Consider the following 24,935-nt stretch of genomic DNA (forward strand, 5'->3'; position numbering starts at 1 on the left):
TACTTATTGTTGACTATGTATTAAAGTGAGTGGAAACAAAAGCCACTCGTTATGCTGACGCCAAAACAGTAGTCGATTTTTTAAAGAGTTATATTTTTTCCAGATTTGGCACACCGCGAGCATTGATCAGTGATCAGTGATCGGGGAATGCATTTTTGTAATAAGGTAATTGACACACTTTTGAAAAAATACGAGATAGTGCAACGAGTCGCTACGACTTATCACCCTCAATCAAATAGTTAAGCGGAAGTGTCGAATCGAGAAATCAAGTTGATTTTGGAGAAGACCGTTAAGCCAGATAGGAAAGATTGGAGTTTGTGACTAAATGATGCACTATGGGCGTACCGTACAGCCTATAAAGGATCCATAGATATGTCTTATTATCGATTAATTTTTGGTAAACCATGTCATCTTCCTGTTGAACTAGAACATAAAGCGTTTTGGGCGGTCAAGTAATGCAACATGGAGTTGGAAGCTGCAGGTAAGTATTGTTAGTTACATATTTAGGAACTTGAGGAAATTCAACGAGAAGCGTATTAAAGTGCCCAAATTTATAAGGATAAGATCAAGGCATACCATGATCAAAAGATAGCCCGTAAACAATTTGTGGTAAGGCAAAAAGTATTACTTTATGACTTTATACTAAGAATCTTTGTAGGTAAGTTTTGACCTAAGTAGTTAGGGTCTTTTGTTATTATTTACGTATTTCCACATGGTGCAGTTGAGGTTAAAAGCGAAGAATCCGGAATAAATTTCAAGGTCAACGGACAGCGATTAAAGCCTTTCTACAAAAATTTTCAAGTCCACATGGTTGAAGAATTAGTCCTCGAGGAGCCGATTAAATAAATTTCAAGGCCATTGAGTTAACAACGTTAAACAAAAGCGCTTTTTGGGAGACAACCCAAATTTATTCTCATTTATTTAATTTTGAGTTTAAGTAAGATTTAGGTTGTAAATAAATTTTTATTTAATCCAGTTAATTTAATATTTTCAGGAACGTAATGGAGGTTGTGAATATTTCAAAAGTCGAATAATGATGGTGGCGTGGCCACAACATGCTACATGCTGAAAATTATTTACCTACAAACAAAACCCAACACCGACAACACCATTAAAAGACACATGGTGAGTATTCTTAACTTTTTTAATTATTCTTTGAGTTACTGTCTTTTATTGCATATAAAACATGCTTGAGGACAAGCATGAGGGGTTTGAAATGGTAAGTAAAATGGTAAATATGCATGATTTTTGCTGCATGTCTCTCTTTTGCATATGTTAAATCTTATGCTAGATTTATTCAATAGTTTATTTGACATTGAACCTTTAATCTCGTTACTTAGTCAATTTAGACAATTGGGTAATTTTTGAATTAAAGTGTTCAAGTATCTAGATTAGTCGACATTTATGTTTTAAAGTTGATATATGTAACTAGATTTTTCATATAAATTAATTGTTTGGAAAAAAAATATTTGCTGGTACATAAATAAATAAGTAAAATAAAAATAAATAAATAAAGGCTCAAGTTATGAGTGAAAGTTTCGAAAACGTGGCCAAATTTAGTAACTGAGGTGAGGTGCTTGGGTTGTTATTTCATCTCGCGTAAAAAGGCTCGAGTGACAAATTGAAAACTTACAAACATTCAGCTAACCGAGCCTAAATAAAAAAAGAGACTGTTTGAACTAAGTAATAGAGATAGGATGCTTGGGTTGTCATCCTATGTTTGAATTTAGTAGTCGGGATAGGATGCTTGGGTTGCCATCCTAGTTCGCATAAAAAGGTTTCATCATGTCTAAAATTTTTATTACTGTGTGATTAATTAATAATACCTTACAAATTTTGGATTCAAACTTAATTTACTGAAATGATTTAGTTCACATATTTCAGTTTTATGACACTTGTTGATTAAACTAGGTATTTTTAGTATTTATTTATTTTTTGCCTATATTGTTTACATTGATTATGGATGCGAAAAAGAGGCTCGATTTTTAATAAATTATTGAATAATTTCTAATGTTTGAAAGTATAATATGCTTGAGGACAAGCATGAGCTAAGTAAGGGGGATTTGATAACATGTTAATTTGCATTATTTTTTGTATTTAATTCGGTTAATTTTTGAATTGATCCCTGCTGAATTAGTGCCTTTATGTTTTTAATCTTGTCAGGGATGCAATTGGGATGCTATGAGTCAAAAACGAGCAGAAAAGGACCAAACTGAAACATAATCAATAAAGTGAGGCCGAATAAAAAATGTGGACAAAGTCAAGGACTCATCAGATTCTTTTAACTTTGTAAAAGCCAAAATTAGAAAAAAAAAGTCTAATTTTAATTTTTATTTAATTTTAATTATATGTTGAAGTGGTTAAAGTCAAATTTAGTAAACATCATATAATATATATATATATAAATAAAGTGTGACAGCCCAAAATTGACCCTAGTCGGGAAGTGGTTTCGGGACCGCTAAACCGAGTCACCGAAATGTTTGAACGTAATATTTATTGTCTAGAATATGTAATTATGAATGTGTGAAAATTTCAAGCTTGATTTAGCCGATTGCATATGAATTCAGTTAGTAGGACTTGTGTGACACTTTTGAAAAGTGATAGGCTAATCTATAAGAACCTAATAGTGCATGTAGTCAAAGGGAGGACTTGCATGTCAAATTTCCCCCAAGTTCTAGTGGCGGCCATGACAAGGAATCATGGGCAAAACATGTCCTAGACATGTTATGTTGGTACATCATGGGAGAAAAGAAATAAACAAATAAGTATGGGTAATAAAGAATGAAAAAAAATGTGTGTGAGTGAACCCCCCTTTGCCGTGAGTTGAAGAAAAGCAAAGAAAAAAAATTGTTCATCTTTTCTCATTCTTTTGGCGAAAATACTAAAGAAGAAGGAAGGAATTTTGCTTCATGCTTGGTTTGGAAGAGGATTAGGAGGAGGCTTGGCCATACTAGTGTCTAGATTAAGGTATGTTTGATGTTGTGCCATGAGATTCATGCATGTTTTTGGTTACTAACTTGATGTTCTTATTAGCCCATGGTTCAAATCTTTGTTATATCATGGGGATGGTATTTGGCCAAGGTGGATTTTGTGTTAATGCCATTGCATGTTAAATATGAAGCTTGCTAATGATATATGTGATGGTGGATTGATGGCTCTTGGACTTTCTTTTTAGTATTTTTGAGTAAGACATTAAGTTCTTTGTTTAATCATGACCAAAATTATGGTGTTGTGATGTATTCGCCATGGTACATTCATAAGTATGATTTATGCTCATTGCATGGAAAGTAAGATTTGTGTTTTGGATTTATGTTCATGTTTAATTATAATCAACTTGAGATTCGGCTCTAGCATATATATATGTATATATGTTTGCACATGATGTATTGGTATGACATATATACTATCTCAAGGTATATACTTACTTATGATGATGTTTTGGTTATGAAGGAAATGATAGATGTGTATTGAGTTACAATATGGAATGCATTAGTTAGTAGAATGTATGCTGTTTTTTTTTGTGTGTGGTATTAAGTGTATAATTGGCCTCAACATGGACATGCATATTCGGCCACATGAGGGAATTGGTGTGCATGCATTCGGTTAGAGGCAAACATATTGTTGCCTATTCTTGGCTTAGAAAATTCGCTAAGGAGAGTACTAACTAATGTGTTGAGTTGATTCATGATTTCCGTACCTCATTGACTTTAATGTCTAATGAAAATATGTGGGCTAAGTACCTTGAATTCCTCTTCGATGCTCAAATGATTAAATCAATTTATTTGTTAAATTAAGCTCAAGAGCAAAGGGAGCTAAATCCGATAAAGGGAAGGAAAAAGTAGTTGAATAGCCGTCGAAATCGTTCGACAACATCCGAGGTAAGTCTTCGAGTAATGACCCTACTTGAATTATATTGAAATCATGCTCCTTGTGTGCGGCTATTGAGCGAAATTGTAAAGGTTTGATAAATATTTTGTGTTTGAGCCTTAGTAACGAAAATGAAATATGGATGTGTCGTGATTATTGATATATGTGTACATGAGCATTTGAATGATATTCGGGCTAAGTCCCGAAGGCATTTATGCTAGTGATTATGTCTGGGCTAAGACCCGAAGGCATTCGTGCGAGTTGTTATATCCGGGCTAAGACCAAGGCAATGGTGCAAGTTACCAAACCGGGTTAAGACCCGAAGGCAATTGTGCTTGTGGTTGTATCCGGTTAAATCCCGAAGGTACGTGACTCGAAAATGAGCAATCTTGCTGTAAAATTTCAGTTTATACACTTGTGAAAATTCCAGCAATGAGGTATGTTCGTATGTGCTTGAATTAGTTGAGTCCTTACAAGTGAGTATTCGCTCAGTTGATAAATGAGCTACCGGCCTTTGGCTAAGTTGTTCTTTTGTGTATGAACATAAGGGTCGGTAATGTGAAGTAAGTATGATTATGAGAATGTGTATTAATAGAGTGATTCATTTAGCTATGTGAATGTAATACTTTAGTCAAAGCTGATTTCATTGCTTGAGACTTACCAAGCATTAAAATGCTTACCCCGTTACTTTGGCTCTCTGTTTTATAGGTTTCGCTCGTTAGCTATCGGATTCGGGATCATCAAAGTCGAAGTCATCCACACTATCAAAGCCCCCATTTTGGTACAATTTTGGTTGAACTTTGAAATGGCATGTATAGGACTACCCTTTTGTTGTAGGTCATGTACCTTTCGGTTTTGTGTAAACTTGGATAGCCATGCGAAAATGGCTTATATATCGTTTTAGCATAGTACTATAATCGTTTGTATGTTGATCATTATGAGGTATGGAATTGTTTTGAACGATTAGCCATTGGAATGGTTAATCATGATCACACTTTGTGCTATGTATGCAAAAAGGGCCAATTGAATCATGGAAATCATGAAATAGGTAAAGCCTACCTTAAAGGCAGATGCTGACAGTAGCAGTGACGTGGATGTGAAAAATCACTAAAAATAGTAGGAATGGTATTAAATAGTGAATAAATTATGTAAATGAACCTTGATGAATATACTTTCATATGGAAGAAACGAAACGGTCATATGAGTTATATGTTAAGAGATATTAAAGTTCTTGTGAAACAGGGCCAGAACGGTTTCTGGATCCCCTGTTCTGACTTTGGAAATTCATTTTAAATTAACCAGAGATAATTAGGAGTCATGCCATATATGTATAGATTCCTATCTGAGTCTAGTTTCTATAGAAACAAATGGAAACAGTATTGAAGACCTGTATAGGAAGATATCCAATTTGTAATGCATAAAGGTCATTGTAGTCGATCCCTGGAATAGGGGAGACTTTAATTAATAAAATTTAGTAATTGGCCCGACCAAAAATTCTAGAAAAAAATATGTAGATGGACATATGAGTCTAGTTTCGGGGAAAAATTACAAAACTGATTTTCGAGTTTTGAAACTCAAGATATGATTTTTAAGGCGACAGTGACGCAGTAACCAGCTTGTCTGGAAATTTTTAAATGGACAGTGGAAATGATTAAGTCAAGTTTGTGTGCACCTTGTGTTCGACTCCGGTAACGGACTCGGGTACGGGGTGTTACAATTTTATTGGTATCAGAGCTACGGTTTAGTCGATTCTAGGACTACCGTAATGCGTTTGGGTCTAGCTATACATGCCATTTTATGTGATTATTTGATAGTGTGGTGATTTCTGACATTTGAATTTGTGTTTATTTATAATAATGGATCCCGATCCCAACCGAAGCGATAGCTGATGATGTGGAGAGTGTGGCGCTGCTCCAAGACAAGGGACAGCGCCAATGACTCTCAACCTATTGCTAGCAATCCGAATGATGAGGCTAGGCAAGCCTTTTATAGCGTGATGAATGATTGGTTCAACCAATACATTCGAACTAATACGGCTGTTCCACAACCTCTATTCCCGACTAATACAACCCCCACACCTACAATGCCTCCGGTAACTGACCAAATAAGGTCGAATAAGCCCCCAGTTGACAGAATCCGAAAACATGGGGCTACTGAATTTAAAGCTACGGATAACGACGATGCCGAGCAAGCTGAATTTTGGTTGGACAACACTATCCGAGTACTCGATGAGCTATCTTGTACACCGATGAATGCCTAAAGTGTGCTATCTCCTTGCTACGTGATTACGCCTACTATTGGTGGAGCACTCGACTTGTTGTGCCCGAGAGCAAGTAACTTGGGAATTTTTCCAAACCGAGTTTGGAAAAAGTATATCGATCGAGATTTGTTGATCAAAAGCGGAAGGAATTTCTTGAGCTTAAGCAAGGTTCTATGTCGATTCATCGATTCGAGCGAAAATTTGTTAGACTTAGTAGATACGCCGGAATGAGTTTCATTCGAGGTCATCATGTGTAAACGCCGAGGATGGGTGAATGAAGACATAAAATGTTCGTTGGCATTCTTGAAATACGAGAGTTCGTAGTACTTGTCGAGCGAGCTTGTAAAGTCAAGAGCTTAAAAAGAAAAACAAAAAGTTGATGTGGGAACCTGGAGAGTTTCGTAAAAGATCCTCGGAAAGTCTCTTCAACATGCATCAAGAAATTTAGAGATGATGTGGGCGGTCTAGAGGCACTTGGGCCTTTTAGACGAGATCGTGATCGACCCACAATGGGTACACGAGGCACTTGATGCCGCCAGTGTTAGGAATGAACGTCGAGACGAAGCGGAGTGTCGACATTGTGGCAAATGGCATTCTCGAAGTGAGGTTCCGTGACCGCTCTGTTACAAGTGCGGATCGGTCGACCACTTTATTAAAGATTGCCCGAGGTTGCTGAGCAGAATACAAATCAGTGGGAAACCGGTGCTACCACCGCCGAGGTAGACCATCCGGAAATACGGGCAATGCTAGTGGTGGTCGAGAGGATCTAGAGATGCTACGACCAGATCCGAGGCTCGGCGCTCTGCTAGGGCTTATGCCATACGCGCACGTGAGGATGCTTCCTCGCCGGATGTTATTACCGGTACTTTCACTCTCTTTGATACTAATGTGATTGCTTTAATTGACCTGGTTCTACTCACTCTTATATATGCGAAACCTTAGCATCCAAAGAAGACTTTACCTATTGAGTCTCTCGAGTTCGTAATTCGGTGTCAAATCCTTGGGTCGTTATGTTTGGTCGACAAAGTGTGTAAGAAATGCCCCTAGTAATTCGAGGTTCCTATTTTCCGCGGACTTGATGCTTTTGTCGTTCGATGAATTTGATGTTATTCTTGGTTTGGATTGGTTGACCGTGCATGATGCGGTTGTGAATTGCAAAAGCAAGACTATTGATTTGAGGTGCGCAAATAACGAAATGATCCGAGTTGAGTCTACGGACTTGAAGGGTTGCCGGTGTAATATCATCAATGTTGGCCCGTATGTAAGAAAGGGTGCGAAGCATACCTTGCGTATGTAATTGATGATAAGGAGTTAGAAATAAAACCCGAATCTGGCGGTGGTTTGTGAATACCGGATGTTTTTCAGAAGAATTACCGGGTTTGCCACTGTTCGGAGATAGAGTTTGGTATTGAGCTTGTACAGGACCACACCGATTTCGATAGCTCCGTATCGTATGGCACCAACGGAATTAAAGGAGTTGAAAGCTCGATTGCAAGAGTTGGTGGATAGAGGTTTTGCTCGCTCGAGTTTTTCACCTTGGGGTGCACCGGTGTTGTTTGTGAAAAGAAGGACGGAACCATGAGGTTATGCATCGACTATCGTCGACTTAATAAAGTGACAATAAAGAACAAATATCCGTTATCACGTGTCGATGATTTGTTCGATCAAGCTGAAGGAGCCTCGGTGTTCTCAAAAATAGATTTGAGATCGGGCTATTATCGATTCATGAATCCGAGATCGGATATACCCCAAAAGCGCCTTGAACTAGATATGGTCACTACGAGTTCTTAGTGATGCCGTTTGGGCTCACTAATGCCCCTGCGGTATTTATGGATTTGATGAATCGGATTTTTAGACCATATTTGGATCGGTTCGTAGTTGTGTTCATTGACGACATCTGGTCTATTCAAGAGATGAGACCGAACATGCGAGCACCGAGATTAGTGTTACAAATATTACGGATAGGCGGTTATATGCTAAGTTCACAAGTGTGAGTTACGGTTAGAGAGGTTAGCTTCTTGGGTCATGTGATATCTGCATCGGTATTCGAGTCGATTCGAGCAAAATTTCAGCCATACTTAACTGAAGCCTCCAAGAAATATTACCGAGGTTCGGAGCTTTTGGGACTTGCGGTTACTACCGACGGTTTGTAAAAGGATTCTCGATGATAGCCACACCCATGACGAAACTGCTTCAGAAAGATGTCAAGTTTGAATGGACGGAAAAGTGTCAGAAAAGTTTCGATCAATTGAAAACTCATTTGACGGAAGCTCCAGTATTAGTGCAGCCCGAATCTGGCAAAGAGTTTGTCATCTATAGTGACGCCTCCCTACTTGGGTTAGGTTGCGTATTGATGCAAGAAGGTCGAGTTGTGGCCTATGCGTCGAGACAATTAAAGCCACATGAGAAAAATTATCCGACCCATGATCTCGAATTGGCTGCCATCGTATTCGCCTTAAAGATATGGCGACATTACTTATTTGGTGAAAAGTTCCATGTGTATTCGGATCACAAAAGTCTCAAATATTTGATGACTCAAAGAGACTTAAATCTGCGACAAAGACGTTGGCTCGAGTTGTTAAAAGATTATGAGCTTGTCATTGATTATCACCCGGGAAAGGCTAATGTGGTTGCGGACGCCTTAAGCGAAATCACTTTGTTTGCTTTTACTGACGATGAATGTACACTTGTCTATTCTACCCGACAATGTGTTAGTAGCCGAATTAAAGGCCAAACCATTGTTGACTCATCAAATTCGTGAAGCTCAGAAAGTTGACGATGAGTTGGTTGCAAAACGGGCTGAGTGTGTTCCAAACAAGGAATCGGAGTTCAAATTGATGATGACGATTGTTTGAGGTTCAGAAGTCGTCTGTGTGTTCCAAGGAATTCGAAACTTATTTCGATAATTCTGAACGAAGCCCATTGTAGCCGAATGGCAATCCACCCGGGGAGTACGAAGATGTACAATGATTTGAAACGTCGATTTTGGTGGCATGGTATGAAACGAGACATCTCCGACTTTGTTTCGAGATGTTTAATATGTCAACAAGTGAAAGCAGAACATCAAGTGCCTTCAGGATTACTTCAGCCGATTATGATACCCGAGTGGAAATGGGATCGAGTCACAATGGACTTTGTGTCCGGACTGCCATTGTCATCAAGTAAGAAGGATGAGATTTGGGTTGTTGTTGATAGACTGACTAAGTCGGCTCACTTTATCCCCGTGCGTACGGATTTTTCATTGGATAAACTAGCTGAATTATACGTTTCCCAGATTGTGAGATTACACGGGGTACCGATTTCTGTTGTGTCGGATAGAGATCCGAGATTCACCTCGCGATTTTGGAAGAAATTGCAAGAAGCTTTGGGTACCAAGTTGCATTTCAGCACCGCTTTTCACCCCCAAACCGATGGTCAATCTGAGCGGATAATTCAGATACTTGAGGATATGTTGAGATGTTGCATCCTCGAGTTCAGTGGTTCATGGGAACGGTATTTACCTTTGATTGAATTCGCACAACAATAGTTTTCAATCAAGTATTAAGATGGCGCCTCACGAGGCCTTGTACGGGCGTAAATGCCGTACACCATTGTTTTGGACCGAGCTCGGTGAAAGCAAAATTTTCGGAGTGGATTTGATTAAAGATGCTGAACAGAAAGTAAAAGCAATCCGTAAAAATCTGAAGATAGCCTCCGATCGTCAAAAGTCGTACGCGGATCTGAAACAAAAAGACATCGAGTATCAGGTGGGAGATAAAGTGTTTCTTAAAGTTTCGCCTTGGAAAAAGATACTCAGATTTGGGCGCAAGGGCAAATTGAGTCCGAGGTTCATCGGGCCATATGAGATATCCGAACGAGTCGGTCCGATTCGCGTATCGTTTGATTTTGCCCCGAACTTGAAAAGATTCACGACGTCTTTCATGTTTCGATGCTTGACGCTATAGATCGATCCGTCGCACGTAATTAGTCCATCGAGGTTGAAATTCAAGCCGATATGAGTTATGAAGAAGAACCGATTCGTATCCTAGCTCGTAAAATAAAGGAGTTATGAAACAAAAGGATTCCGTTAGTAAAAGTGTTATGGCTCAAACACGGGATGGAAGAAGCTACTTGGGAACCGAGAACTCTATGAAAGAGCGTTACCCAAACCTATTTACCGGTAAGATTTTCGGGACAAAAATTTCTTAAGTGGGGAGAGTTGTGACAGCCCAAAATTGACCCTAGTCGGAAGTGGTTTGGGACCGCTAAACCGAGTCACCGAAATGTTTGAACGTAATATTTATTGTCTAGAATATGTAATTATGAATGTGTGAAAATTTCAAGCTTCGATTTAGCCGATTGCATGTGAATTCAGTTAGTAGGACTTGTGTGACACTTTTGAAAAGTGATAGGCTAATCTATAAGGACCTAATAGTGCATGTAGTCAAAGGGGAGGACTTGCATGTCAAATTTCCCCCCCAAGTTCTAGTGGCCAGCCATGACAAGGAATAATGGACAAAACATGTCCTAGACATGTTATGTTGGTACATCATGGGAGAAAAGAAATAAACAAATAAGTATGGGTAATAAAGAATGAAAAAAAAATTGTGTGTGAGTGAACCCCCCCTTTGCCGTGAGTTGAAGAAAAGCAAAGAAAAAAAAATTGTTCATCTTTTCTCATTCTTTTTGGCCGAAAATACTAAAGAAGAAGGAAGGAATTTTGCTTCATGCTTGGTTTGGAAGAGGATTAGGAGGAGGCTTGGCCATACTAGTGTCTAGATTAAGGTATGTTTGATGTTGTGCCATGAGATTCATGCATGTTTTTGGTTGCTAACTTGATGTTCTTATTAGCCCATGGTTCAAATCTTTGTTATATCATGGGGATGGTATTTGGCCAAGGTGGATTTTGTGTTAATGCCATTGCATGTTAAATATGAAGCTTGCTAATGATATATGTGATGGTGGATTGATGGCTCTTGGACTTTCTTTTTAGTATTTTTGAGTAAGACATTAAGTTCTTTGTTTAATCATGACCAAAATTATGGTGTTGTGATGTATTCGCCATGGTACATTCATAAGTATGATTTATGCTCATTGCATGGAAAGTAAGATTTGTGTTTTGGATTTATGTTCATGTTTAATTATAATCAACTTGAGATTCGGCTCTAGCATATATATATGTATATATGTTTGCATATGATGTATTGGTATGACATATATACTATCTCAAGGTATATACTTACTTATGATGATGTTTCGGTTATGAAGGAAATGATAGATGTGTATTGAGTTACAATATGGAATGCATTAGTTAGTAGAATGTATGCTGTTTTTTTTTTGTGTGTGGTATTAAGTGTATAATTGGCCTCAACATGGACATGCATATTCGCCACATGAGGGGAATTGGTGTGCATGCATTCGGTTAGAGGCAAACATATTGTTGCCTATTCTTGGCTTAGAAAATTCGCTAAGGAGAGTACTAACTAATGTGTTGAGTTGATTCATGATTTCGTACCTCATTGACTTTAATGTCTAATGAAAATATGTGGGCTAAGTACCTTGAATTCCTCTTCGATGCTCAAATGATTAAATCAATTTATTTGTTAAATTAAGCTCAAGAGCAAGGGAGCTAAATCCGATAAAGGGAAGGAAAAAGTAGTTGAATAGCCGTCGAAATCGTTCGACAACATCCGAGGTAAGTCTTCAAGTAATGACCCTACTTGAATTATATTGAAATCATGCTCCTTGTGTGCGGCTATTGAGCGAAATTGTAAAGGTATGATAAATATTTTGTGTTTGAGCCTTAGTAACTGAAAATGAAATATGGATGTGTCGTGATTATTGATATATGTGTACATGAGCATTTGAATGATATCCGGCTAAGTCCCGAAGGCATTTATGCTAGTGATTATGTCCGGCTAAGACCGAAGGCATTCGTGCGAGTTGTTATATCCGGCTAAGACCAAGGCAATGGTGCAAGTTACCAAATCCGGGTTAAGACCAAGGCAATTGTGCTTGTGGTTGTATCCGGTTAAATCCCAAGGTACGTGACTCGAAATGAGCAATCTTGCTGTAAAATTTCAGTTTATACACTTGTGAAAATTCCAGCAATGAGGTATGTTCGTATGTGCTTGAATTAGTTGAGTCCTTACAAGTGAGTATTCGCTTAGTTGATAAACGAGCTACCGCCTTTGGCTAAGTTGTTCTTTTGTGTATGAACATAAGGGTCGGTAATGTGAAGTAAGTATGATTATGAGAATGTGTATTAATAGAGTGATTCATTTAGCTATGTGAATGTAATACTTTAGTCAAAGCTGATTTCATTGCTTGAGACTTACTAAGCATTAAAATGCTTACCCGTTGCTTTGGCTCTCTGTTTTATAGGTTTCGCTCGTTAGCTATCGGATTCGGGATCATCAAGTCGAAGTCATCCACACTATCAAAGCCCCCATTTTCGTACAATTTTGGTTGAACTTTGAAATGGCATGTATAGGACTACCCTTTTGTTGTAGGTCATGTACCTTTCGGTTTTGTGTAAACTTGGATAGCCATGCGAAAATGGCTTATATACGTTTTTAGCATAGTACTATAATCGTTTGTATGTTGATCATTATGAGGTATGGAATTGTTTTGAACGATTAGCCATTGGAATGGTTAATCATGATCACACTTTGTGCTATGTATGCAAAAAGGGCCAATTGAATCATGGAAATCATGAAATAGGTAAAGCCTACCTTAAAGGCAGATGCTGACAGCAGCAGTGACGTGGATGTGAAAAATCACTAAAAATAGTAGGAATGTTATTAAATAGTGAATAAATTATGTAAATGAACCTTGATGAATCTAATTTCATATGGAAGAAACGAAACGGTCATATGAGTTATATGTTAAGAGATATTAAAGTTCTCGTGAAACAGGACCAGAACGGTTTCTGGATCCCCTGTTCCGACTTTGGAAATTCATTGTAAATTAACCAGAGATAATTAGGAGTCATGCCATATATGTATAGATTTCTCTCTGAGTCTAGTTTCTATAGAAACAAACGACAACAGTATTGAAGACCTGTATAGGAAGATATCCAATTCGTAATGCATAAAGGTCAGTGTAGTCGAACCCTGGAATAGGGGAGACTTTAACTAATAAACTGTACTAATTGGCCAGACCAAAAATTCTAGAAAAAAATTTGTAGATGGACATATGAGTCTAGTTTCGGGGAAAAATTACGAAACTGATTTTCGAGTTTTGAAACTCAAGATATGATTTTTAAGGCGACAGTGATGCAGTAACCAGCTTGTCTGGAAATTTTTAAATAGACAGTGAAAATGATTAAGTCAAGTTTGTGTGCAACTTGTGTTCGACTCCGGTAACGGACTCAGGTACGGGGTGTTACATAAAGCTTTAAGGTACCTTGGAAAAACACCTTATATTTTACATTTGGAATTCATTTGGAATTAAATAAGAATTTTTTTTTTCCAATTTGATGCATGAGTAGCTTACTACTACTTTTATTTCCATTTCTTTATCCTTTACCAAAATTTGTCTAATTGCCTTTCAAACTCTTTCCCTTCCCAATTTCCTCCATTATCATCAAATTTCTTTTTTTCGAAACCTACGAAGCATGACTAAATCTATATTTCATTAAATTCAATCTTAACTTTAGGTTGGTGTTCTTTCCGGTCGGAAATCGTGAGATATATATCCATACTAAAAATCCTTCCAATCGGTATTCAAATTTTTCCTAAGCATCGGGATTGACAACTAATCCATAAAGTTAACTCAATTTCAAGTCAAAAAGTGTACGTTAGGTTGGAGTCGTGTTTGTTGACAGTTGGAGAAACGAGTCGGCCGTGCTGTATTCGAATATCTGAGAACAAATCAAGGAAGAAGTGATCGAGTTTAAACGACCCATGCAGTTGAGGCCGTTAATTCGAGTTGGGTTTTTCAGAGCGCAAGACTACTGGAATCTTGAATCGGGAACACGTGTATCTCGGTTAGATAATCGGTACGGGTTGGTTTGCATGTCGTACCGGGACTAGCTACAAGAGGAAGAATTGGTGGTTAGGACATTCTTAACTGCTATAACCAGCTTATTGTTTGGAGGAGAAAATTAATTTTTAATGATCAATTCAAAAATTTGGAATCCACCGAGTCTCGGGCTAAGGCTTATTATCTTTAATTACAAAATCTGAATTTAATTTTCAATTTAATTTCTAATTTATTTAATTATTTATTTATGTTGTTTCAATTATTTAGTTTCTAAACATTTCAAAACTCTCCTGATTTATTTATTTATTTTTCAGCAGGTCCGTTTGGAGTCGTAAGCACGACTATAGCCACAACTATCAACACGACAGAAATTTTGATCACAAGTTAAGCGCGAAAGTTAATTATAACACCAATTCCTAAGGACTCGACCTTACTACCACTCTTTACTACTATTTAGAGTTATTTTGTAAGAATTATTTTTTTGTGATTTCAACCCATCAGTCATTTTGTATTATAAGTTTGTGTTCGGTTATGGAAATTTTCAACAGTTCATTGGAGGAGAATATCTCCGACAACTACGTTTGGAGAATTGAATTTTTAAAAAAAAGCTGAAACTTTATTCGGATCATACTAATTTTGGCATAAATAATAAAACACCATTTCTCTGCAAGGCCGCCTTCATTCATCCTTCCATGCTCATCTTAGTGGCAGCAAAACCAGCTTTCTGCTTTGGCATCGTTGTCTACGAATCTGCTTTGCTCCATTTTTGTTTGTATAAACGACCCACCTACCTCACCTTGGATCACCAACTTGGAGTTCGATTACTAACCTTCCACTGATACAAGAGAGTGTTGCAGAAACCTATCCATTAGGTTTTTTTCGATTCTCCAACAAAGTAGGACATGAGAGAATTTCTCACCTGGACTGAACCAATGAATCCAATGAACTCCCCCAAAGCTCTGGGGCTGAGGAGGTCGTTCTAACTCTCTCTCTGTGGCTATTGCTGAGATTGAGCCACGACCTCAACTAGAGAAGATCAAAGAGGCACAAAGTTCATCGACATTCAATAACGTTTTAAACATGCCACCCACAACAGCATTTACAAATGAGTAACGCAAAGTTTCTGCTGCTCAACACATCAATCTGTTTGTTTTCATCATAAAATACCACAAACTTTCTTGCCAAGATGAAGCCAGAATAATTTTTTAAGGGCCGAATAAAATTTTAATTTTTTTCATAGTCTATACATTTATAACTTTTAAATGATTAAAACAAGGTGCAATTTTACATTTACTAATTTAAAATTTAAAAAATTTAAAGAGGCTAGCCATTTTAAGGGGCTCAACCCCGGATTCGCCTATGTTTCTTGCCAGTAGATATTTGGATATGATTCAATTTTCCTCAATCTATTATAAATATTAAACAATAAATAGAGAAAGACCCACCATTTGACAACAAATATACAAATACCTTTGGAATTGTGCAAGCCATGAAAACAGATACTTCACTTGCATATAAGATAAAGCCTTTCACTAATGTATCATGAAAAGCATTTGGGACAGAATTCAAGTCAAAAATCTCAACTGAAACAATTGAAAATTTGTTGGCCTTTGCTTATACCAATTACAACATTTCAGTTCAGTACACCCTTTTCTTGCTATCAAAATTCACTTTACAGGTAAGACAGAGGAAAGAGAAGAAGAATAGCTGGAAATGAAATTTCCACCAACCTAAATCTTACCTTCCAAAACCCCCCAAAACCTTAAATAAAAGGGAACAAAAGAATGGAAAAGATTCTCACCCTTAATAGTAAATGCTAAGAGTTCAAGAACTATGAAAAGGAAAATTGGGTAAACACCATATAGCAAGAGACAGACCTGCACATGCCTACCTTCACTAACTTTAAACGGTCAAAATCAGTTAAAGGCGAAACTGGATCTTTATGCCCTCAACCCAAGCAAATAGAAGATACCATTGGCAATTTTTTTTTTTGTCCTGGCCTCCTTTGAACGGATTAACAATCTTAACTCTGGTTAATGGTGTATCTTCTCAATGCTCCTCTCCATTCAAACCTGTTGGAGTTCCCAAAAGTAGCACAAGATTGGAGACATTGAATGTCTTGTTTAGTTGATTTACAAAAAAAGAAAAAAGAACATATGAATCCTTGTTTCAATAGTTACTGGGCCAGTTCATCTGTGCATGCTGAGGCTGCTGATAAACATTGGCAGCAGGTCCCCCCATGTCAACAGCTCCAGCCATAGTCTGAGCCTGTTGTAGAAGAGGATGAACACCTGCTGCTACTCCTTGGGGATGATAAATACCAGCAAAGGAGCCAGGACCAACCTGTGTTGGAGCAAAAGTTACATTCTGACTCTGAGGGGGAAGGTTATAGAATGAACTGGCTGGCAGACTGGATATCTCTCGACCAGGGGGAGCAATCCATACAGCTGAACCTTCACTCTGCAGGAAAGCAAACATGTAAAACAATAAAAAAAAATAGTCAAGAATGGTTAATAGCAATGACATTCTTTCCAAAACCAAAGAGAATGCTTCAAGGCAGAGACAGGTACAGATAAGCATATTATGTAGAACTGTAGCATACATTTAAATCAACCTACGACAACATGATCACCATTTCAGGCCTTAAATTAACATGAATTTAGTACATCAATGTGGCATTGTCTTTGGTCCAAAAGGGATAGGAATTCATCTAATAAGCAGAAATTATCAACTTCACCCTCAGGCTCCCCTAAACTGGAACAAACAAAAAAAATCAAGAAATCCATTTACAAGGCTTCTCATAACAGAAATTTAAAGAGAGAAAAGGGAAGTAAAATATTCCAAGGGTGTATGCACAATTAAATTTCAAACACCAAAGACAATTCCCAGCCACAAAGAACTACTGCCTCTTAGAATCTTAGATATCTCAAGACAAACATAACAGCCATCCTCCATCTACCTTGACAAACTATAGACAATCTGGGCTCGTTAAAACATCGTCTTTTAAGATTCATGTAACTATCATTAAGAAAAAGAAACTAAATTGTATCAAAGAAAATAAAACAAGAAAAGAAATTGAGACAAAAACCTGAAAGATTGTTCTTACATTCTTGTCTTATTTTATAAATGTTCAAAAACATAGGGGTAATATGCAGGATATAAAAAAAATTAGGTCCAAAGACATGCAACCATAACATATCAAAATAAACTAAGAACAAACTGGGCAATGAATCAAGAAGTCATCATAAATTTTTGTTTCCTTACTTCTTCAAGAAATAAAAGGAAATAGAAATGAGAACATGTTGCCAACCTGCTGCCCTGTGATGTAGACATTGCTTTCCTTGAACTGAGATGCACCAAGATCCTCATTTGTGGTTGAGTTTCCAGTTGAACTGGGATTATAACCAGCTGGGGAGGAGCCATAAGGCCCATAACCACTTGGCATTCCAATATGTGTAGAATTCACCGGATTATTTCCAGGTTTAAATTGAGGAAGCGAAAATTTGACTCCTGTTGTAGGTGCTGCTGGTGCAGAAGGATAAACAGTTCCAGCTTGAGGATGTAGAGGAAACGCACCATTGTTTATAAATTGGTGGATTGCAGGAGAAGGATAATAGAAAGGAGAGTAAAAGGGGGCATATTGAATGTAGTTTGGAGGATAATGTGGTAAATGCACCCCAGCTGCTGAGCGGTAGACAGGGACTGGTTGCTGAGTCACAGATATAGAACTTTGCATCAAACCAGCAGCTTGAGTTACTGTTGGAGTTGGACTTCCTGTTGTCAGTACTGAAGTGTTTCCACCCTGCCAAATGCCAATATATGCAAATAAGCTCCAAATCCCAGCAAAATTGAATTAAAACACATGCAATATGTACGGGTTAAGAGTTTGGATGCATCCGGTGGTAACAGCATAATTAGATTATGCTGAATAACACCACTACCAAACAAGTGATACTTATTTTTCTAGGAGAATCATCTATCTAGAATGTTCACAAATTGAGTACCTATATTTCAGCGACTAAAAGTTCTGCACAACAGACCAAAGTTCAATAAAAATGAGGCATATCATATGTTATTACTTTCCAACAATATAGTCAATTAGAAAGGAAAAAGAAACATGCTCATTAAACTAACAACAGATCCCATAATTTTTTTCAACAATTAAATATTGCTCTAGTAAAATTGACACTTTTCCATGTAAAGTTATGCAAAGTGCTTAATCTTAATCTCTGCACACCTCTTGTGGAGGCTGAGAAATCTGTGAAGGAAGTACTGCAACATTCCCATTGTATTTTGTAGCAATTCCAGCAGAAGGAAACGGAGAAAGTCGACCGTCATTATCAGCACTTGAACGGTAGAACTGGGCATAATAAGTTGCTGGATCAAATGGCTGTTGAACCTAAACATCAAAGCATTTAATAACACAAGAAATTAGTATTAGAACAAACAACTGGTACAATTGCAATTGATTTTATAGAAACAATATTATAGCAAGCAGCAAAATGACCAAAGGGGATTTGACATAAATTAGTTAACATATGAAACTTTCTACTGCATTTTACATAAAAAAAAAATCAAGCTAAAAGAAACTTAAGCTTGAATAATACAAAGGAAATAGCAGAGCAGCATTTATAAAGGAAAAGCAGAGGGGATGGAGGGAGATGCTTACAACAAAGCTTGAAAGACGAGAAACTTCACGAGCTTGAGATTCAGGGTTTTCGAGGGGTGCTAAAATAGGAGGGACAAGTCCAATATTGTAGTTAGGAGGCGTATGGACCACAGAGTATGGATGGCCTCCAGAAGGCAATGCATTGTCCTGCTTGTTTTCGTTATACTCAGGAATAGAACTAGAGACATCACCATCACCAGACAAATTTTCAGGAGAATGTGCAGGTGATTGTGGATGATCAGAGTGATCTCCATCCTCAGCAGTTGTCAGCGCGTTTTGATTGCTAGAATCAGTAACATAACAAGAAAATAGCATGAGCAAGCATACAAAAACCCACCAAATAGTAGCACGATTATGGTCCCCAGAAAGGTTAACACTGCTTATTCCATAGAAAAAGGGGTTAAAATTGCCCATAAGAAAAGTCAAAAGTGAACAAACCTAGAATTCTGCTCCTCTGCAGTTCCATCAACATCCTGAGAAGCATCAGACAAAGGTGTAGGACTCTTAGCACTCTCCTGACAACCAACAGAGCTCAATGTTACTCCAAAACTAGCATCAAAACTTCCAAAACTCAGCTTGGTTCTTTCAGATTCAGGGACATGGATATGGTTTGGAATTATAACATGTTGACGTTGTGGGAGATGCAACTCCTCTAGCTTCTTCTGCAATTTTAAAGTTGCTTCTTCAGAGTCAAGAACATTTGAAACAGGCTGTGAATGAGCATTGGCTTCAACTGAACTAGTAGGAACTTCAGATGCACCAGCTGTTCCAGAACCCTGCCCAACATTAGAGCTGATTGGCTTTGGTTTCCACTCCTTATTGGAACCAACTGTTAATGACATATAGGAATTAATATCTGCAGATATCTATCAAGTCTTTCGACTATCTTCAGGTAAGAATATAAAGTAGTCCAAACATTCGTAAGTAACAGCTAAATATGCTCCAAAAGCACACATTTTCACTAAAGTTATCCAACCACTAGTAAGTAATATGGAAGAATGAAAAACCAAGTAAACTTGTCTGAAAAGATTCTACATCTTAAGCTTTAAAAAGTTCCCTTACAGTTTCTCAAAGTTCCACTGTTACTTAAGGGGCTACTTCTATTTAGACAAGGACAATTCCTCTAGCCGTCTCAATTATAATGATGATTTCGATTCAAACTTACAACAAGCACACAATTGAATTATATCTTGCTCAAAGGAAAAGGTCACTGATACCCATTTACCAAAGATAGTTATAGATTCCAACAATTATAAGGAATAATATAGTGAAGTATAAATCCCATCTCCAAGAATAACCCACAGATCTTGATGCCTATACTAGATCGAGACAACATAAGCATCCAAGTACAGTCTAGCAAAAAGCCAAAAATCCACCTTTTTTTTTCTTCTATAGCACAAAATCCACCAAGAAACCATCTCAAATTTCATTAACAATGACCAATACATAAAAAAGTTACAAAACAGCATTGATAAATACAAAATTCATTCCACCTACCTTTTTGAGGGCCAATTATTTGTTGTGAGCGGCCACCATAATTGGATGAAGGTCGGCTCGTAGAGGAACCATGGGTTGTGGCAGATGAAGGTTGGCCAGACTCACTCAGCAGATTTTTTGGTGCTCCAGAAGATTTACTAGGCATCTTTCCTTGCACAAAAGAGCTACTAATTTCAGTAGCTGCCATAAGTCAAAGAAAGAGATTAATCAGATTGATTAGTATAAGGAATAGAAGTCTTCAAAACTGATTAATTTTTCAAAATCCTGACCAGAAGCTAATTTTCTTTCAGTAGGGACAACTGTATCTGATTCTGCAGAAGCCTGGCCACCTCCCACTTCACGTTTGATTGTTCCCAGAGTGCCAAGTGGCTGAGAATCACTGGACAGAACTAGCACAGGATCTGAGGACGAGAAGCAGATTGTTGCAGAAGATGCTGAACTAGTCGATGGGAAGCAGTCACTAGGGCTTGCTGCAGGTGGCCCACTCATGTCCACACTTTCAAATGTAATTGTGGGTTTGTTTATTGCACCAGCAGGGGATGGTGCACTCCCGAACTCATAGCTTGCAACAGATGAATGTTCCTGAGGTTGATTGGCAGCATTTCTTGCAGGTGCAGAGGATGTTTCAGCCACTACACCAGTAGGACCATCAGCCATGACAGGTACAGGGCTATAAAACATAACAATAAAAATGCAATTCAAACAAACTGCATTTAATTGAAGCCATATATTTATCAATAGACACCAAAAAATATAAAATGAAAATTATATAAGATAGCAGATCTGCAAATTCTGGCCACCTCGCTACCATAGTTGATTCATTAGTTTTTGTCTCCTGAGAGGTTGATGAAGATTGACCACTGGCTTTCTCTGCACCTTGATTTGCTCCATTATCTCTCCCGGGACCAGAACTCTTGGAAACACCAGCCTCTGATAAGATAAAAAGCAGAAATTGCATGAAGATAATTGTTGACAATAATTCAAAATTTATAAAATCTAGCTCGAGAGACATGGAAATTTGATTTATCAAACTGAAAGAACTGCAAAGATCCAAGGACAATAGCAAGTCAACAGCCCGGACATCGACAGTTCAACACCAGAGGACATAACATAAAACACATCTGACACAAAACTAAACAAAAAGCAAGGGAAGGGGAAAAGAAAAACATGTCCAAAGCAAAACTATGAAACTTGTTCATTGAACCATACTAAATTTGTCACATGGCTGAAACAAACACAAGTTCATGCAGCACAATCAACTCATTATTTCAGAAGCCTAACATTATTCAAGAAACAATAATGTTAAATAAACTTCTGTTCCAAATGTCTGTTTACCATGTGCAGCATAGCGAGCAGAGAAATTTCCCCGGCCACCCCGACTCCCCCTTCCCTGTGAACCAGATCTCCACCGCGACTCTGCAGACTCTTTGTTGTTCGAACTCTGCAACAATGAGCAATAAAACCACATGAACTCCAATGATAAAACAGAGTCTGAACCAAGCCCAAAAAAATACTCTCCAGTTGAAATACAAGGTATATTCTTGACAAATACTTCCAAGTAGTCTCTGCCGCCCCCCAACCGCCATTTTAAAACCAAAAAGAAAAAGCATGAAAACACTATGGAAGCTCAACTTTCTTGACACCATGGATCCTACTTCCCTATTACCTTTTGTAGTCCACCCTTTCATCCTGTTGTCAGTCAATCTTGTCCACCTCCCACCACTTAACACCCAAACTCTCTAGCCCCGACTGAAACCTTAGAGGCAAAAGAAATTTACTACGGGTAAAACAAAAACTGGTAGGACTTATCTAAGCCTCTTCCCTCCATCATCTACATAATAGGACTTAGCTGAACCAATATCTTAACAATAAGAAGGTTCAACATTGCAAAAACAGAAAATAGCAGAATTTACATAAATTCAAAAAGAAAGAGAGAAAATACTTGTGCAATTTTCAGTAGAGTCTCTTACCTCTTTTTTCCTATCACGTTTTCTTTTTACTTCACGAAAAGGATCTGAAAAACAATATAAAAATGTCATATATTTGGGAGCAATTAAAATGGTACAGTGTTCACAAAGAATGGCACCAATTAAAATGGCAATGTATCAGCAAAATGTAGTTAGACATAAACAAGAGAGTAACATTTGCTAAGAACAACGTATATCCGAGTGCTGTTTGCCCAACACAAAGCCATAACTCGCAAGTAGAGAAAACTGAAAGCTTGCAGCGCATATAAGGCCATAAGATGATGTCATTGCTGAATTTGGGTACCAAACTGAAGCAGCAACAACATCAAAAGATAAACTTTGGAATAGAACAATGAAAAAAATAGGGAAAGCTAGAAAGTATTGATATAGTGATTAAAACAACAGAAATGGTAAAACTCCTCAGGGTTAATAAGTTACACCCTTTTGCAGATGCCTATCAACGTGTTAAATGTCTTCAAAACACTTGATGGCAATAAATGCTAACCAAATGTGTCACTTAACGAGCATACTTTCACAATGAATTAGTGTTATAATAGTAATCGCCACATTTACTAGCTGTGGCAGTCAGAGTAAGATATGTGAAGGAAAACAAGAAAATGAGAATACTGGAACTGGAAACCTAATTAATCTAATTACACAAAATGATAGCTCCATAAAAGTGCAAACAGATAATACTGTCCTAACTAATGAACAGAAAGTGGAAAAATTAAACAATGAGCAGCCAAATAATAAAATTTGCTGCAGATACGACCATTTAAGAAGCAATTTAGTCAAAACATCATTTCTAGAGCTTTGTTCTGTTACTTGTAAAGATAATACAGACACATTAAATCACTAACCCTTGGAGGGGGATTAAGGAAACGAGATATGAACACCAACAATCACGCAATTCGCGAAGGAAAAAAAGGAGAATAAAAAACCAAAGCTTGCATTTTCATGTATATATAACATGTAAATAAAGGAATAAAAGAAATGAAAAAATACATATCAAATCAAAATGTAATAATAATAATACCAAGAACAGTGTAAACTCATTATACTCCAAAAGATTTTAAAAATACTAAAAAAATTCCTACCACAGTCCCCAGCAACAAAACCCAAATCACCAAAAATTAAATTAAGATCAAAGACAAGCTCGAGGAAACACAGATCACAATAAAACATACAAAAAACACCCGAAAAAGTATAAGATCACCCCCCCCCCATTTCCGTAATCCCAGGGGGAAAAACCATTAAAAATCCATAAAGAAATGGAAAACTTAGCTAGAAAGAAACCTAAAAGGAGAATATAAAGAGAAAAAAGTACCCTGAAGAAGGAGCCTCTGAGCGGTTTCATTGGGATCCATAGAACATTCTTTAAGCATAGCATAAATCTCATCTTCACTGTGATTACCGGTGATCTCTTTTATGTTTTGGATCGTTTTCCTCACGCTGCTTGGAATTGATGAAACCCTAAACCCCCCACTGCTCATCTTCTCAGAAAATTTGATTTCCCCCTTTTTTTTCCTTTATTCCCCACTTCCCCTCTTCAAACAAAGCTATTTCTCCTTCCCCCTTCCCTTTGTTTTCCACCAGCAACTATATTTCTAGATTATTAGTATATCACAATGATAAATGTTTTGGTGTTATTTTTAAAAGTGTATAGAAAAAAATGAGAGAAATGGAGAGTTGGAGACTGAAGAGAGGTAGGCACTCCAGAAAGAAATCAAACTTTAAATGGAAAAAAAAATTATGGTTTTTTTTTTCATTGATCTAAAAATGAAAAGCAAGAGGAAAATGGAAGACTGACCGGGAGGAGGGAGCAAAATGTAGACCTTTTTTTTTCGGGGGTTCACTTTAAATTATATTTTATTTTTTATATAAAACCTTACCATTTACGAATTTTTTATGGCCTTGCCCTTATTTATCAAATATATATTATTTTTGAAGCCCTTTGTTATTGGAGGTAGAAATTACAAAAATAGTTATATTATTTGAGATCATTTTAATTTTTTTATTTTAAAGAAAAATAATAAAAATTATATACTATGCAATTTGAATTTATGCTAATTACATTTGTAAATCTTTAAATTTATCACTTATCACCTAATTAAAGTTTTATTTTAATCTATTTTAATTATAAAAGATATTTTATAATTTTTTAATCGAATTGGTATCTAGTTAATTCGTAACATCAACTCAGTAAAAACCCAATCACATAATATTTTAATAAAAATTAACAATATTAATCATTTTGATTAATTAATAATATTATAAAAATAAAAAATTAACAATATTAACTATTTTGACTAATTAATAATATTATAAAAATATAGAGATCAAAGTACTTTAGAAATTAAAATTAAAAATTTAATTACAAATTTAGGAATAATAGAGGATTAAAGTTGAAATTTAATCACTAATTTATATATATATATATATATATATATGTATATATATATGGGTTTAGAAAAATTTTGAAGCAAAGAGTATTCCTTTATTGTTAATTATACATTAAACTAACATTAAAAATAATTTATTGGTATTACTTATAATAATAATAATAATAATAATGATTAAAATAATATTAATTAGTATGATAGTATGTTAATGTGAATCACGTCTTTTAAAAACTCTACCTTATATTATTAATTTATAAAATTAGATAAATAAAAATTTAATTTTTATTTTTTTATTAATAATGTTTTTA

The 24,935-nt window shown here is 36.7% G+C and overlaps 1 protein-coding gene across 3 annotated transcripts; it reads right to left on the reverse strand.

The window, feature by feature from the left end:
* Window positions 1–15,656: 15,656 nt before the first annotated feature.
* Window positions 15,657–24,124, reverse strand: LOC108473841 (flocculation protein FLO11-like). Of its 3 annotated transcripts, none has more exons than XM_053021089.1 (12): window positions 23,553–24,118; window positions 22,229–22,272; window positions 21,594–21,699; window positions 21,059–21,188; window positions 20,528–20,928; window positions 20,259–20,438; window positions 19,200–19,590; window positions 18,762–19,044; window positions 18,330–18,491; window positions 17,403–17,894; window positions 16,436–16,552; window positions 15,657–16,164 (listed from the first exon to the last, which is right to left on the reverse strand). In XM_053021089.1, exons 1-12 carry the CDS (start codon window positions 23,716–23,718, stop codon window positions 16,159–16,161), a joined length of 2,478 nt encoding a protein of 825 aa, XP_052877049.1. In that variant the 5' UTR covers window positions 23,719–24,118; the 3' UTR covers window positions 15,657–16,158. The 3 variants fall into 3 exon arrangements, with proteins under 3 accessions (XP_052877049.1, XP_052877048.1, XP_017631116.1); XM_053021088.1 differs by having other exon boundaries at window positions 16,273–16,552; XM_017775627.2 differs by having other exon boundaries at window positions 15,657–16,552; window positions 23,553–24,124.
* Window positions 24,125–24,935: the final 811 nt, after the last annotated feature.

Source organism: Gossypium arboreum, chromosome 11, assembly GCF_025698485.1.
Source record: "Gossypium arboreum isolate Shixiya-1 chromosome 11, ASM2569848v2, whole genome shotgun sequence".
Taxonomy (NCBI): domain Eukaryota; kingdom Viridiplantae; phylum Streptophyta; class Magnoliopsida; order Malvales; family Malvaceae; genus Gossypium; species Gossypium arboreum.